The following is a 15,800-nucleotide window of genomic DNA, read 5'->3' on the forward strand; positions in this document are numbered from 1 at the left end:
CAGATGAAAGACAGCAAGCAAGATCCTGTCATGGCAAACCCTGCTCTGTCATTCTGTATGAGTATTTGAGCAAAGACATTGCACTACATTTCACTGAATTTCTTTGCATTTCTTGTTTTTTACTGCCCAGGTGAGCCAACTTACTTTAAAATCAAAACCAAGAATCTCTCAGTCTGTTTGCATTTCGTAATGTGAGTCAACAAATAAGGGTAAGAATGTATTCCTCATTAACAAGGAAATTCCAAGCAAGCCTGGTTGCAGGCAATATAAATAATTGCAAGATATCCTGAAAAAAGAACGCCTTCATTTAGCTACACCTTCTAAGCGTTTTCCCATAATAAGCCAGCATCACCACTTCTAACTCATTTAGATTTTATCATTAACCAGCAATTAAAAATGCAGCTTAAGCTCAAAGCTCAGGTAATGCCTTGTGCTATTGACCTTACACCAAATAAAACTTTATCCTTCACATAAAGATAATTTAAGAGAAGCCAGACCCTCCCAAAGATTTGATACCTTCTTCCAAATCCTGCATGGCCACATAGATGAGGCAATCTCAATATGTTAGCACCTCTAGAATACTCAAAAAGTACTTTAAGGGCATACTGAAAGAAGTGCAATGGCGATGTATTTTTATTTTCAAATTCGTCATTATCTTTAACGGTAAAATGAAGAGACAGCAAGAGCATTTAGAGACCAAAGGGTTTTCTCAGAACCCTTACTGACCAGCCACATTTGTAATGAACCTAAGGCATCCAATACTCTTAAAGATAGTACCTTAATTAGCAGAATAACAGGACCTATGGCTGGCTGCAGGATAACCTTGCTAATGACAGTGATAATGTTAATGGCAAGATACAGATAGTTGATGGAGGCTATCAGCTAGACTCTGCGATGGTTCTACCTCCTTTTGGTGAAGATCCCCTTATCAGATGAGCTGGTGCTGGATATTTCACCTGCCTCTGCAAGTGAAGAAGAAGAGCCTCTGCAATAAAGGCATTACTCTGAAAGTTTCAGCTACACTACACTGAAGCTGAAACGGCAGAGGAAAGCAGCAGCTCCTCTAAGTGTTTTTCTTAAGAGATGCATCTGTGTTTAATGTGGTATGGGGATTTTTTATCAGCACCAATCTGCAAAAGACAGGACTTGATGAGGTCTTCCCACGTCTTTCAATTGCATGCAATTCTGCAACTTAAATTGGGATATTTTTCTTCATCAGAAAAATAGATCAAGCATTTAGGGGCAGGTACCTCCACAAGGCAGGAAGAATCCCCCACACCTGAGCTGCCGTGGAACCCAGCATCCCTCAGCACCCACAATCACAGGAACTGTCAGGGCATTTTACTGACATCCTGAACGGCAATTCCAAAGACAATTTGCTGTGGAGCTGATGAAACACAGCAGCGCGGTGCCCTAGCTCAACAGGGCAATTTAAAGGAGCTGAAATGACATTGGGTGTGCTCCTGCCCTGTATTCCATGTGCCTCTAAGGAAAAAGGGGAACAAATGCTCTTAGTCCTGACTAATAATGCCAATGCATGCTTGGACTGCTACTGGAAGATGAACATCCCTCTTTCTGATATGGAGGAAGGGCCGTGAAATGGGACAGGTACGTGGACTGGTTAGTAATATGCTTTGGCATCCATTAAGGTAAATCCGTGGTGTGACTAATGGCCTGCTGAATCAAACTGGAATGACCTCAATAGACTGAAAAAAGAAAGTAAAAAAGACGGTAGGGATTCTATCTGCCAGTGGTAATGAAGGCATTCCATCACCATTTGATAAGAGATTTAAAAATGTGCAGATATATATACACATACACCTGACCAAGAAAATACTACATTTATTTATTTTTTGGTTATGAACCTGGTAACAGTTGTCTATGCTTTATGAACTGCAATTTCATTTCCTGACTCAGGAAAAGACATCTGTAACTTAGGCTAGGGATTTTGTTGTTGTTGCTGTCTTGATTTGTTTAAATGGCTATATTGTTAAAGAAACTCTGTACTTCTCCCTGTGTAGTAGTCACAACGGATAGCACTTAGGGACATCTCAGTCATGTATTTTCTGCCATCACACTACAGGGTTAATTGCTGGGATCAAAGCTATCTTCTGGTGGTTTTGCCCCACCTGAATGATCCACAGCAGCTGTGTGCCTCATTTAGCTGGCAGGTTAAACTGACCTTAAGGGTAATGGAGCAGGATAGCTGAAAGGTTCCTGTTTATCTGACCCAATACATGTTGTTTCAAGGGTTGTGTAAATACTGAGATGCATCAGCTATTCTAGATAGATTTATATGCAAACTGCCTGCTTGCTGAAGCACTGAAAGAGTTGTAGCTACAAGAGATTAAAAAATAATCTCTGTCAGGTCAATTAGAAAGAAAAAATAAGACTTAGAGGGCCACATGAGGCTTTTTTTAAAAGCTCAGTTAAAGAACTAACATACAGATCTTGGTGTTGACTACAGGTCACCCAAAACCCCCATATTTCCTGTCAGTAAAAGAGAGTTTATACTGAACTTCAGATTTACTTACATGAAAACAGACCAGAAGGAAGACCATACACTGGATCTGAAAGTGTCTCACAGAAGAGAAAAGAAAAGGGCACAAAGTGTCATGAAATGGCTTAGAAAGATAACCTCCACCAAGGAGGTACTCAGGCACGTAACAGAGGCAAGGAATCTGGCCAGCCTTTCTTCTGCACAGGCTCTTTTCAGTCTGTTTACTGAAAAAGTCCCACAGAACAACTCCTTTCCACATGTCCTTAAAAGTATGGATTCAAATATTCAACATAGGAAAGCTCTTATCTTTCATTCTGCGAGATGAATGTGTTTGAGAAGTGAACAAAACACATTTCAACATACACTGTTAACAGTTTCATTATTGTACAACACATCTGCATGTAGTTTTCAAGTGAGCATCACTTAGCTGTGTAAGACACCTGTACTCACGAGATAGGAACATGGGCAATTTCCACATATTCTGCTTTGACAAGACAGGGCCAAGTACTTCAGTAGGATCAGTTCATTTTTTATCACTACCTAGAACTCAAAATATGCCTTTTCAAGTAATACTGTTTAAAAAAATCTAGAAGTTTAAAAAAAAAAAAAGTACATACAAAGAAAAGTGCTCCTGCCCTGAAGAGCATCCAGCATCACGCACACAACTGATGTCAACCAATACAAACCAAAAGGAAAACAAATCCTGTGCATATAAGAATTTCACCAATTGTCCAATTAAAACATTCTTTCCAGAATCAAAGCACCTGAAGACTCAAGAAAATGTGAGAAGAATAAAACAAAATAAAAATCCAATCTCAACAAAAAACCTTTTTTCTAGAGGTAGTCATTTATCAAGTTAAAAACATCTTTCAGCATTTGTCAACTATCTTTACTCCTTTTATTTTAAATATAAACATGATTAATTTTTATTGCAAACACATTAGCTTTTACTATCATACATCATCACTAAGACTCAGCTTTTTAGTGCAGAGTTGCTCTTATATATAGCAGATACGCCTAAGGCTAGCTAAGTGATTTTTCTAACACTGCTCAATTGGTAGATGTTGATTGTGTAAACATATAACTGATATGCTTTAATATTAAGAAAGAAGAAGAAGGTGCAATATCTCACTTGCAGCATTTTAACAGTAAATTAACAAAATCTGATTTCCCCATCAGGTGTAAGATGGAGCGTCCTCGGTAAAGTTACAAAATAATGATGCACACTGGAAGAGAGTCTGGATGCAAGATGCAAGTAATTAGGTAGGGATAAAACCACCTTTCCATTCTATGCTTCATCTGAGCACCAACATCCTCTATTTTCTTACCAATAAAAAATTATCACCTTTATCAAGCTCCTGAAAGTACGCTGCATTACAGTAAGAGCAAAGCAGAATGTGAGACACTGAAAGATGCCACGTTCCAGTGGCATAGAAACTAGTCACCAAAAGTCTTTTCCTTGAGGACCTTGAGATTTGCCTATTCAAATGTTGCACCAAGGCCACCTGTTCAATTCTTTTCTTCCCAAACCAGCCCTACATAATACTGGGATTATTCTGAATTGATTTCTTGGAATATAGGTCGCTGCATTTATATTAAAGACAATACTTATTAAAAAGTAGTATCAATTCACATGCAAACAATTTACTCTACTTCCAGATCGCCAACCGATATATAGATGTATTTTAAAAAAAAAAATTGTATGTACAATTTCTATGTATGTGTGTGTGTGCGAGTGTGTGCACAGATAAACATTTATTACTCTGGCCACAAATATCTCAGTTATACGGATCATTAATCATAACACTGAAATGCTGCAGTTTCCCTTACAGATTTTATTCAAACCTAAATTATTTATTGTGTCATCTACAGCCAAAACTTATTGTTACATGCATGTATTACAGCTTCCACGTTTCTCCCCTGAATTACGAGCCTTCTTTGTATTATCTGTGTATACACAATAAAATTGCTGTCTTCTATGTGGGTGGCAATGACTGATGTAAAAGGACTGCTTTCAGTCTATGATGAATAATCATCTAAGTCCTTAAACAGATGCAAAAGTTAAAAGATCAGCATGCAGATAATATTGTCACCAAGCTATTTCTTAATATTACCAAAGAGATTTACTGGGTCACTTACTCCTTTGTGGCATTTCAATAAAATAGGTCCTCTACTAGTACTGCATCTTAAATGTAACATACCAACAAGATAGTTACATGTGAACACATTTGAAAAGTTGTGCCTGTGTAACCCTTTGCACAGGAGTGTTCCATACTAGAGCAATGAAGATTCGGACCCTCACATCCAAATCCTAGCTCAAACTGCACAGCAGCATTTGGTAGATGAATCGGTTATGAGAACATTCGTATCACATAGTACCAACATGATTTCTAGCCACAATCTAAACCACATAGTTATAAGGATCACATTTTGTACAGGCAGTGATGAGGAGCCTCACCTACTCCCTGGCCCACAGTCTTAAGAAAACAGCTTTACAGCCACTAACTCCAGCGGGAAGATCTGTATGCAACAGAGTTGAAGGAGGCAAACCCCTGCTTTTTAAAACATGCAGTTCACTGTTAAAACAGTATAACCACCTAAAACAAATACCATAACTACAAATATAAACTGTAAATTTATTCTTCCTAGATATACATGCTGCACATGTAGCTTTACTAACTTAAAACCAAATTCTTACCTGTACACAAAACCATTGCCTAGTACAGAGACACCCTCCCCTACATGAAGAACAGAAACTACTGCAATAATGTGTCCCATACAAAATGTTGCTCAATTCCAAATAAAAGAAAGCTTATTATTTGCTTTGGAGGAGAACTCTCACCAATACAATACCACGTATAGCTGACAGCTGCACTACACTTAACTAAGGAAAACAAACTTACCTAAAGCACCTTCCCTACAGTACCTGTTGGAAATACCTTAAGCACAGCTCCCAGGGTTAACTACAAACAGCCACATAATTCAAATAGTAAATAGGTAGGGGCTTCAAAGTGACTTCAAATTTTTACAGTGACAAATAGTTTTATATAGTTAACAAGAAGGCTAAAGGATGCAAGCTTGCTAAGTCGTTTTGACCAAGTCACAAACTGAACACCACAGAGAGTCCATTTTATCATCTGTTCCATTTAAAATCATCATGTTTATCTAGCCACAAAATTTATTTTGTTTTGAGGAACAGGAAGAATTCTTTAGATACACAACTTTAGTACTTACGGGTAAAATGATTAGAAGTTGATGGATTGACACTATCACCACTGTCAGCACTTTCACTGCTAGAAATGTCATCATCTGATTCCCGCACAGAGGAACAAGGTGAGGAGCCATCAACTTCTTCAAACTTCCTCTTTAAAATTCCACTCATCGCTGCAATGCTGTCACATGCACCTGTAACAGGAACAGAGGCAACGAGGCACTGAAACATCCAACTGCAGAGTATGCAGTCACAACCTCCAAAGTAATTTTTACTTAGAGGTACCAATAAGTTGTCACTTCTAGTCTTGAATAACCATTTAGTATGAAATTAGATACAATTAATTAGGAGACAGTGAAGCCATAGGAAAGAAAAAAAACATCATAAGTCATACTCGACGTGTAAGGAGATGGTTATTTTGCTAGAACAATGTGTAACAGATTGCTTTTAGGGAGTATTTTCCCCATTTTGATGTCAAGAGCATCCCTGATTTCTAGGTTATGTTGTGAAATTTCAAACAAGGGAAAAATGGGAGTTTCTCTTCAAACACCCTCACCTGGTGTCCCCCTTGGCTGCCACAGGTGGAAGGAATGTTCACAGTCAGGGATGAAATTAACCAAGAAGAAATCATCCGGAACACTACAGTTCCCATTGCCAAATATATGTGACCTAATCAGTGTTCACATCACCCCTATAAGAAATCCATCTGAGAAATTCCAACATTATGGACAGATAAAAGACAATGAAGTCACAAAGACCATGTACCAATTTAGTGCTCAATAAATGCCTGGAATTCAGAAATTCCCCACTCCAGTCAGAGACACCAATTGCCTCCCAAAGTCTCTCCTTCCCACATTAAGAAATGAGATGCCTAATACATTCCTGAGGTTGAGTAGAAGTTTATAAAGCTAAGTATTCAAGCAGAAATTTAGCAGCAGAGGTAGAAATATAACATGAATTGCACATAATTAAGGAGAAAGTGTACCCTTAACTAACTGAGGCGAGATCAAGAACAGCTGGAGCCTGCTGAGAGGACACGCAGCTGCCACCACGCCACCCGCAGCACTGCAGAGGCAAGCCCTGCTGATACTTATCCAGGCAAAAAGTTTGCCTAGGATTGATGACATGCTAGGCTTGCTGAGGAGGACACACAACCTAGCACTACGGGCTTACCACAGGGTTCTGCCAAATCCCCAAACTGAAAGCAAGAAAAAAAAAAAAAAGAGAAATTTACATTCCTCACTGAAACAGAACTTTTTAAATCCCCACAGCTACCTTTAGGACTCATTAATTCCAAGCCAGCTGCACTCTGCTCCATCCAGGAAATTGGACTAGATAACCTCCAGAGCCCACTTCCAACCAAGATTTCTATGGTTATATGTTTAAAAAAAACAATAAATCTGTCAGGAAGCTAGCATATGCTGGGTTAAATGACTACTAGTAAAGAAGACAAGGTTAAGGCAGAGACTCCAGTACTGGCCATACTGTTTAACAATTAGCACATTTCAGAGTTTTGGCCCAGGCCACCTTGCGCTCTCCTGGATAACACAGGATGAAGCAGGTGCCAGAACCATTCCCAGCAGGCAGGCTGGATGAGGGCACCCGGGTTTTGGCAGAGGGCTGACAGCTTACCCGCTGTGGACAAGAACCACACCCTGCCACTTGGCAGCAGAAGCCAGAAAACACTTCCTTAGCCTGCATCTGTTTTTATCTTTTTAATTAATATAGAGATAGTCTCAGTGATGTAGCTGTTATGTTCTGACCCTGTAAGCACAGCACTTCAGTAGATCCTCTGGTATCTTTGCTCACACTTGGTCTAGTACCAAGTAGTTTCAATGTCTCCTATGCATCCTATCACTCCATCCAAGCCCCAACACCAGTTTCCTTCCTGGAAAAAACAAAGCGACAGCATGGAGAGGTTTGCAACCAACTTTTGTCCTGATATGAAGCTAGAGCAGGATAAGGGTGGGTATAAGAAGCCGAGAGCTACAAAAAAAAAAAAAAAAAAAAAAAAAAATTAAAAATTGATGGGCTCGCCAGGTTACAGAGTCTGTAGGACTAATTCAAGATCATAATTCAGCAAACGCTGAAGTCTGTCTATAGGAAATCCAGGGACTGAGGTGGCAAGAATATCATGGTTTCATCTCAGTGCAACAGAAAGTTAGTTCTAATTATTTGTTCTGCTTTGCTGACGAAGCATTTTACATTGTCTGCCAGCTCCTAAGCGCACCAGGAAGGAGTTATGGGCAGGTTTAAACTTGCCTGTGTAAGTCAAAGCTAGAAACTGTGGAGGCATTATACAACATTTTCATGATATTATTTAATTACAAGGACTAGAACAGAAGTTTTATAATAAGGGAGTTCATTCCCCTATTATGAAGCAAAAGCTCCGAGAAGCACATACATGATTGCACCAAGTTTAATATCTTGTCTCCAGCAGTAGTCAGTATTTAACGCTTCAGCGGAAAGCAATGGGATGAGAAATCCAGCCACAACCACTGCAGATACAAGGCTCTGCTTCCTCATCCTTGCAGTCAATTTCCCCTAAGCATAAGGCTGAAATGTTGCTATACGACATACACAGCCTCTTATAAATTCGACTTGCTCTCCTGAGACAAGAAGTTTCGTATTAGTTTATTGGGGGGAAAAACCCACAACAAAACACATCTCCTGAAACTGTAGCCATGGATCCTTCAAAATCACAGCAGTTTCAGTCTTTACGGTATTTTGGACAGTAAGCAGCAGCATAAACACCCCAGTGTCTAGCAGCATGCTGTACTAGATAGAACTCCACAAATACAGGTACTCCCCAAAAAGTGGAAATGGCTGAAGAGAGGTCACCGAGGTCTTCTTGCTGTTTTATAGTGATATTTCCATTTCAGTCGCCAATAGCGATTATATTACAAGGGAGGTGCAGTGCATCTGCTGATCCTGTACAGAATTAGGAAAGGCCTTTATACTTGGGGGAGTGTGCAGGGAAGGAATGGCAGTGGAGAGGCAAATAGAACTGCAGCATGGAGTTACTCATCCCAAAGCTGAGGAGTCTGGCCGACTGCTGCAGTTGCTGGAAAGCACCCGGCACGTTACTGCCTATGCTCTCAATCTCACAGCTGTGCAGCCCTCAACAGCCTGCCTCTGGGGAACTCCCCAAGGCAGCACAGCCTCTTGCTGACACTATTCCACTTTTAATGTGGTAACTAAAGTGTTCATCAGCCAGAACAAGGAAGAGGAAGTGAGCAAAAACCTGTGCGGGTCTGAAAACACTTGTGCACTCAGTTACTATTGAAAGAGATTCTTCCCAATTCTGAGTTAATGATTCCCCGAACAAGACATGGATTCCCATCAGAAGGTATCCAGCTCTTGAGAGTAACATACAGGGCGCACTGGTCCCTGACACAGCAGTCTTGAGTCTGCTCTGGGAACTGCTGCCAGATTCCCTAGGGCCAGAAAACAAAAGCAGTGGGAGTGATGCGCAACCCCGACAGGTACACCTTGCCACCTTGCAATTACACCTGCTCAGCCTACCCCCTGCAAGGGCACAGGGGCATACAAATGGTTGATTACTGCCTGTCCACTGAGAAATAGCTGCTTTCCATTGAGAAACCAGTAACTTTTAAATGGCTCCAATGCCCTTGTCTTTGACCAGTCCTCAGATCAAAACCCCCTTCCTCTGCCCATCTGTCACCAAACTGTCTTCTTCAAAGGCATGTGAGCTTTTTCGGGGTCTCACTTTGAAGTTCCCCTAGCATAAAGGCTGCTTCTGCGCATACTGAGAAGTTACATAGATTTGAGATCCCTGAAGAACTTCATGTCCAGGTCTCCCTGGGAGCCTGAAACTTGGTGTTCTTCCAAGCAAGGTGTCTAGGAACAAAAGGGAAACAGAGTATGAGTGCAGAGCACATCGAGAAGGAACAGGGACAGAAAGGTTGGGCCAGGCCCAAACCCATGAGTGACTGTTTATGTACCCAAAGGCCGGTAAATACAGTACAGCACTTGTCATGCTACTTGTGCACGCTCTCTTTGGACTATGAATCTTGGCATTATTTTCTATACAGTGAAATGGTCTCCACCTAAGCAAAGGACTAGGGTGCTCTCTGCTAAGCTAGAACTTAGAGGCAGCAATTACTGAAGAACAGATTCAGCTCTCCAGCATCCTGGTGAGTTCCTTAGCCGCTGAACTACTGTGTAAATTACAGGACACCCATTCAGCAGCAGATCTTTACAAGAAAGATGTTTTAAGAGGAAAAGCGACCTATGCTCTGTTCTTGAAAGAGAAGGTTTTACGCACCTGCTTTCAGGAGCAGCCACTGGACTGTGACCATGGAGCATAGGGAGCTTTGATAGCAAACAGCTGAGCTGTGGGTCCATGCTGAAGGGTAACCGCCCAGACACTGGGGATTAAAACATTTAACTCTCAGGCACCTAACCTCTAATTGCCTTGCTTCTTATTTCATTAAGGGGACATCACTTCAGGACTAATCCTGAAACCTTACTCAGAAGCAAAAGACCTGCAGTCCTCAATGACCACAGCCTATCCTTACCACAAGAAAAAAAAGTATTTCTGCTCAAAGAGAGTCGTTGGAAGGACAAGGTATTTTACAGTCATCTCGACACTGCTAGGAAAGATACGGTCCTCCCTACAGTATGTTACTGGACCTATGCACCAGTAAACGAGCTCTGCTGGCACCGTACTTTTGCCTTGTCTTCAAACACAATGGGATTCTGATCAATTCTAAAACACTTGAAAAGGAAATGTTTGAAAAACAAAGCAGATGTATTAAATAACAGGATCTCTGGGGGAATGATAGATTGGCCTGTTCATTTTCAAAATTCTTTTTCTGAACATTAAGCCCTCTCCCCTTCAATAAAAGGCAATTGGATTCCTTTAATTTACCTTCTGGCCACCTTAAAATCAATTCAGCTCTCTTAACACCCTTCATTACATCTTTAAAACATTAAGTTTGCATATCACAACTAATGTGATCTCAAGATTACAATTTAAATACTTAGTCAGAACTGCCCTATGAGAAAATATACCTTATACTACACAAGGCTTGCTTTAACTGAGAAAGCATTAACACTTGGAATTAGAGTGACACAGTATTTAGTTGTAGCCTATGCGCTTTCTTTCAAAAATATTTCCAGTCATTATGCCTTCAAATGCGGAGGAAGTGAAGTGAAAGTGTCAACAATGAGACTGCCAAGGGGATGGCCAAAAGAAATGGCTACGACAATTTAAATGGCTAAATAAATATAGGCTAAAAGTCAAGTCAAGGGTAAAGATATAAATTCATACTGCCTCTGGCAGGAATCAATTATGCTGGCTATTCTGACCTCTAAATACGTTCTTCTGGAAAGGGGAACATGAAAAGCTTGCTCTTATTTTCTCACTTTTTGCCCTTTGCAAGTTTCATACGTACCTTCATATATGTTTAAACTTGGCAAAAATATTTAAAAAGTGAAAAAAGATAAACTGTTCTACCTGTGGTAAAAAATAATGATTATTAAAAAAAAATCTTGCAACTACAGTGGTTGAAAGGCACTCTCACTCCCAAGAACTTCAAGGGAAAGACTTGAAATTTTTAGTGGAGACATCTCTCAAATGTCAAAGATGTGCCTAAACACATGAAAATTTGCCTAAATTAGTCAGGTTTTGAGAATGACAATATGGACTGAATAACAGCACAATGGAAGAGGTAAAACTGGAGAGAGGAAAACAGATGAGAAGGGTTTGAAGTAGAAGGTTATAAAAAAATTAATTTCCTACAGAAGCTGGACTCTGAGCCAAAAATACCGAGTTTCAAGTTTCCTTCACTGTTTAAGAGAAATACAAATGAAACAGCAAAGCCATGCACTGTCACCATCACTGGAGGCCAGTTATAAAGGAGAAGGTAAACAAAACAGATACAAAAAAATATGGGTGTCCTCGAAGTTGAGTGTTACCATGCAGCAGGTACTCCTCTATGCTACATATCTGAATATACAGCTAAGGATTTGCATTAGCTCAGCTTTTGAACAAGCCAGCATAATAAGCAGAAGTAGATCAGTTGTACTAATACACCCAGCTTCTCAGCAGAACTAATTTGTGAAGCAGAATGCTGCCCTAATACAGTTAGACCATTTGCAGTACTCTTGTGAAATATATTCTTAGCTTCAACAGGCATCTCTGAAGTGTAAATATACATTGCTTTAGTTATCAAAATAAACACACAGTAAAGGGTCATATGATGCCAAAAATTATGCTATTTGCCAATTATCCATTGCTTAGCTCTGCAAATTTTGTTGCTCTTTAACATCAGCTTTCTTCTGTCATACACTGGTAAAATTTAATTATGTATAAATGTTTAATGTAGATGTTTAATATGCCTTAACAAATATTGTTAATAAGAATTCATCGCATAGGTAGCAAGAAAAATGGTCTTGGCCTATTACGCACCAAATCCTGAGATATTAAAGAACTGCCTGTGCACAGCCAGCAGCCATTTGCGTTTTAGTATTGCTGCAGCGTTATACAATAGGCATGCTCAGCACGTTCCCTGATGGAGGCTGTTTCAACTTCCCTCTCCTTAATTCAGCGTTCAAATTCCAGCTTGGCAGATGATTTTGTCCAGCCCGATGCCTTTGTCTTGTCACATCCACCCAAGAAAAGGCACAGCTGCTGGAATACCTTCTCCTATCCCTATGCAAGCGCTGGCACAGATCTAGGAGCTCCAGGAGCCTCTAGGTTTTCAGTGAGGGAGAACACGGAAACTGGTGCGGAGCCCCTGATACTACAGTAGTCAGATCGTGTTCTTCCAACTTCACTAACAAGTCATTTACATCTTATGATATGAGCTTGGTTCTTTGCACCTGACAACTTACAAGCAACCAATCAGAAGATTTGGGGTTGATGGGCTTTTTATTTTTTCCATTTTCTTTTCTCCTTTTTTAAACACCAAAAGCATAAAAATCTCCCATAACACCTTGTTTTTATCTTTGTAATAAATGTTAAAATTAGAAAGAACATCATTAACCCAAATCTCTAATACCCTCACAGGACTATGTGCATGTTTAAGACACCAAAAAAATATTTGACACAGCTATTAGTAGCAACTTAGTGACAGACTAGCATCCTGGTAGCCCTAAATAGGTCTTGAAGAGGTTACTCTGTAGCTTTTTAGCAGAAATATTTGAGGGAAAGTGTATGAAACAGGCCCCTATAAACATAAACAATTTTGGCCAGCAGGAGCTAACATTCAATTGCCACCAATGAAATGAATATAGCTCCATGTCATGGGAGTAAAATCATGGCTTCATTCAAGGCTTGGCCTCAAGTGAAGCCAAAATTAGTAAAAAGATGTTTAAGTGCATCTTTCTCCCTGGAGAATAGAGTCAATAAAACTACTGGTACTGGAAAGTATAAATTATTAATATCTACTGGAAGGCTGTGATGTTTTGAAACTACTATCTCAAAAATAGCTTTATGGCTGTAATAATTCAAGCTTTCTATCTAAATCAAGAACAATGCACAACCAACATATAATGTTACAATCTGCAGGTTTAATGCACACCCAAGACAGTCCAAAGTAAGCATTCAGGCCAACAAAAAATGACACTTAAAAACAAAAGATGTAAAATTAATATTTGTTTCTATTATTTGCTTTTTAACTTTTCACCATACATGGTGTGTCTATTCAACCACGAAAACCAGTACGTTTATTTAAAAAACCCTGGAGATTTTTAGCAATAATATTATTTCAACACTAAACACTGATGGGGGAAATTCACACCCCCCCACCCCTGTAACATGCACAACAAATTACTGAATGCACGAAATAGTGAATTTATACAACAACTGATAAGATGCCACAGACACATATGTAGAGTGTTGACAATTCACCTTCTAAGAACAGCACAAGATAATAATAAGCTACTCAGTTACCAGCTAGAAAATACAAGCAGAATTTAGTTTCAAGTTTACAAAAAAAAAAATAAATTCTGAGAAACCAAGAGAACTCGATTCTTTATGGATTTGCCTATTCAGTATGGATTACCTGAGGCACAGTAGAGGGTTTGGTCCACTGACGCTCTTCCCCAGGGTCACGGTGTTTAAGCATTCCCCTATGTAGCTACTTTGATAATCAGGGATTTAGTCATAGTGCAGGGTTTTTTCACTGGTGTGAACAAACAGTCTCTCTCTTTTCTGTCTCACCACCCATTTCCACAATACTTGAAGATCTACTACTTCTCTTTCAAGCTCAGCTGAAATGAGGTAACAGGTTCAAAAAAACTAATAAGGAAAATACGACAGACATATCGAACAATATGATAGTCATAGGGAAAGTGTAACTGCATAAGCCTAATTTCCTTAAAAAAATCAGTCAAAAAGATCACCTACGCTAAGATTTCAAATTCCCCAATTTAGTGACTACAGCATCACAGAATGAGATGGTTGATTTTTATGAAGAGATAAAACATGCGTAACCAACAAACTAAAACATTTCTCTATAAGCCAGTAGTCTTCTCAGTAATTTCAATAACTGACAACCTCAAAAAGGTAGGATTTTTAAAGCGCATATTCAATTACAGGCATTCTTTCCAATAGTAACTTCATACTTTTGGCCAGCAAAAATTACACATAGATCCTTACTCACTTGTGCATGTGTAGCTTTGTATAGTCGACACGAAGGGTATATGGTGTTATCACAACATGAATGTGTAAAGCTACAGACCACAGTTAGACTGACCTAAAATTAAATCCCGATTGTGTTATAAAATTGAACGTTAACTGTCTTCACTTTTTTGTAATACTAAAGGAAGTCTGGAGTTTATGGCTGTAGTGACTTGGCATCACAATAAACATGTCAAAAAAATCCCTCTCAGTTCACTTTATAATTCAAAGCTGAAAACTCTTCCAGAAGGCTGACAGAGAAGAGCTGCAGGTCTAATAAGTACGTACCCATCCAATTCCCAAGGCACTCTTGTCACCAAGACAGTGATGAATAGAAACTAAGCAGCTAGCCCATTCCCATAGCATTGCCTGACTTGTAAGCACCTTATGACCATTCACCGACATCTCAGCCGGTGGACTCTGCTGGGACAAAATTAATTATCTGCCCTACACTCTCCTGAAAAGCACTGCTGTGAAGGTATGTGGCTTACACTTTCAACCCGAGGGGGTTTTTTTGTTTGATATATTTTATGATATTTTGCTTTATCAAATCTCTGATTATTCTGTCTTTTCCAGGGGAGCCGAGATGAACTCTGTAATTTTCACTTTTCCATTTTATTTTTTAAAAGATGTTTGTTTAGAAATAAGAGTGGGTGAGGAGGGCATAATGGTAAACAACTGACTGACTTAATTGAAAGCTACAAAGTTAAACCTTGAGCTACTCTGAAAGTGAATGGTTCAATAAAGACTTTGGTACTACAAGAGAGCAAAACAATGGCAGCGCTGCAAGCACTCCAAGTCCCCCCAGAGTCATGGGGTTTCCCTCCCCCCCCAATAAAATACTTGAAGACAAAAACGTTTGCTTGAGCATAGTCTGGTCAGCTGTCACAGTTCATGTTGGAAGTAAGCACTGCTATCATTTGTTCACCCTAAAAACAATGAATAAATACATTTTGTGGCTTTCAACATTTTTTTTTGCTTACCGTTTCACCCCCACACAAATGGCATTTACTAGAGATGGCTGTTGCTTAGGAACTACAACTGAAAACATCTGTAATACAGCTTACTTTTTTAACATATTCATGCTGCATTAAAAGGAGACTTTGTTCAATTACAATAAAGAACAGATTTTAAATCAGTGAGAAGTTCATTACCAAATTCAGATCCCTGTTCAAAAAAACCCCACCCTCCTCCCGAACCACTGCCATGTCAGCCTATTTCATCCTCCCAGAAGTACCAGCCAGCTGCTCCTCAGGTGGGAAATGCCCACAGGCACCGGCGGAGCCCTGGCCCCCCCTCACAGGCAGCCCAGGGAGATGGGTGTGAAGAAGCAGCCCTCTTCCCCCAGCCAAGACCCCCAGCCAGGGAGACACAAGCCCCAGTGCCGGTCTGTCAGCCTTTCCTTCCACAGCTCGCGTGGGTGTGCGACGGCCGACAGC

General features: G+C 39.9%; 1 protein-coding gene across 7 annotated transcripts in view; it reads right to left on the bottom strand.

The window, feature by feature from the left end:
- CSRNP3 (cysteine and serine rich nuclear protein 3) overlaps nt 1-15,800 on the bottom strand; it is a 112,981-nt gene that overhangs the window by 29,060 nt on the left and 68,121 nt on the right. For all 7 annotated transcript variants that reach the window (XR_008235955.1, XM_052792213.1, XM_052792214.1 and 4 more), the window contains one exon: nt 5,735-5,905. Coding sequence is in view for 6 of the 7 variants with exons in the window: in XM_052792213.1 (XP_052648173.1) it covers nt 5,735-5,905 (171 nt within the window). In the remaining variant the exon portion in view is untranslated. The remainder of the gene's footprint in view (nt 1-5,734; nt 5,906-15,800) is intronic.

This window comes from Harpia harpyja, chromosome 7 (genome assembly GCF_026419915.1).
Source record: "Harpia harpyja isolate bHarHar1 chromosome 7, bHarHar1 primary haplotype, whole genome shotgun sequence".
NCBI classification, from domain to species: domain Eukaryota; kingdom Metazoa; phylum Chordata; class Aves; order Accipitriformes; family Accipitridae; genus Harpia; species Harpia harpyja.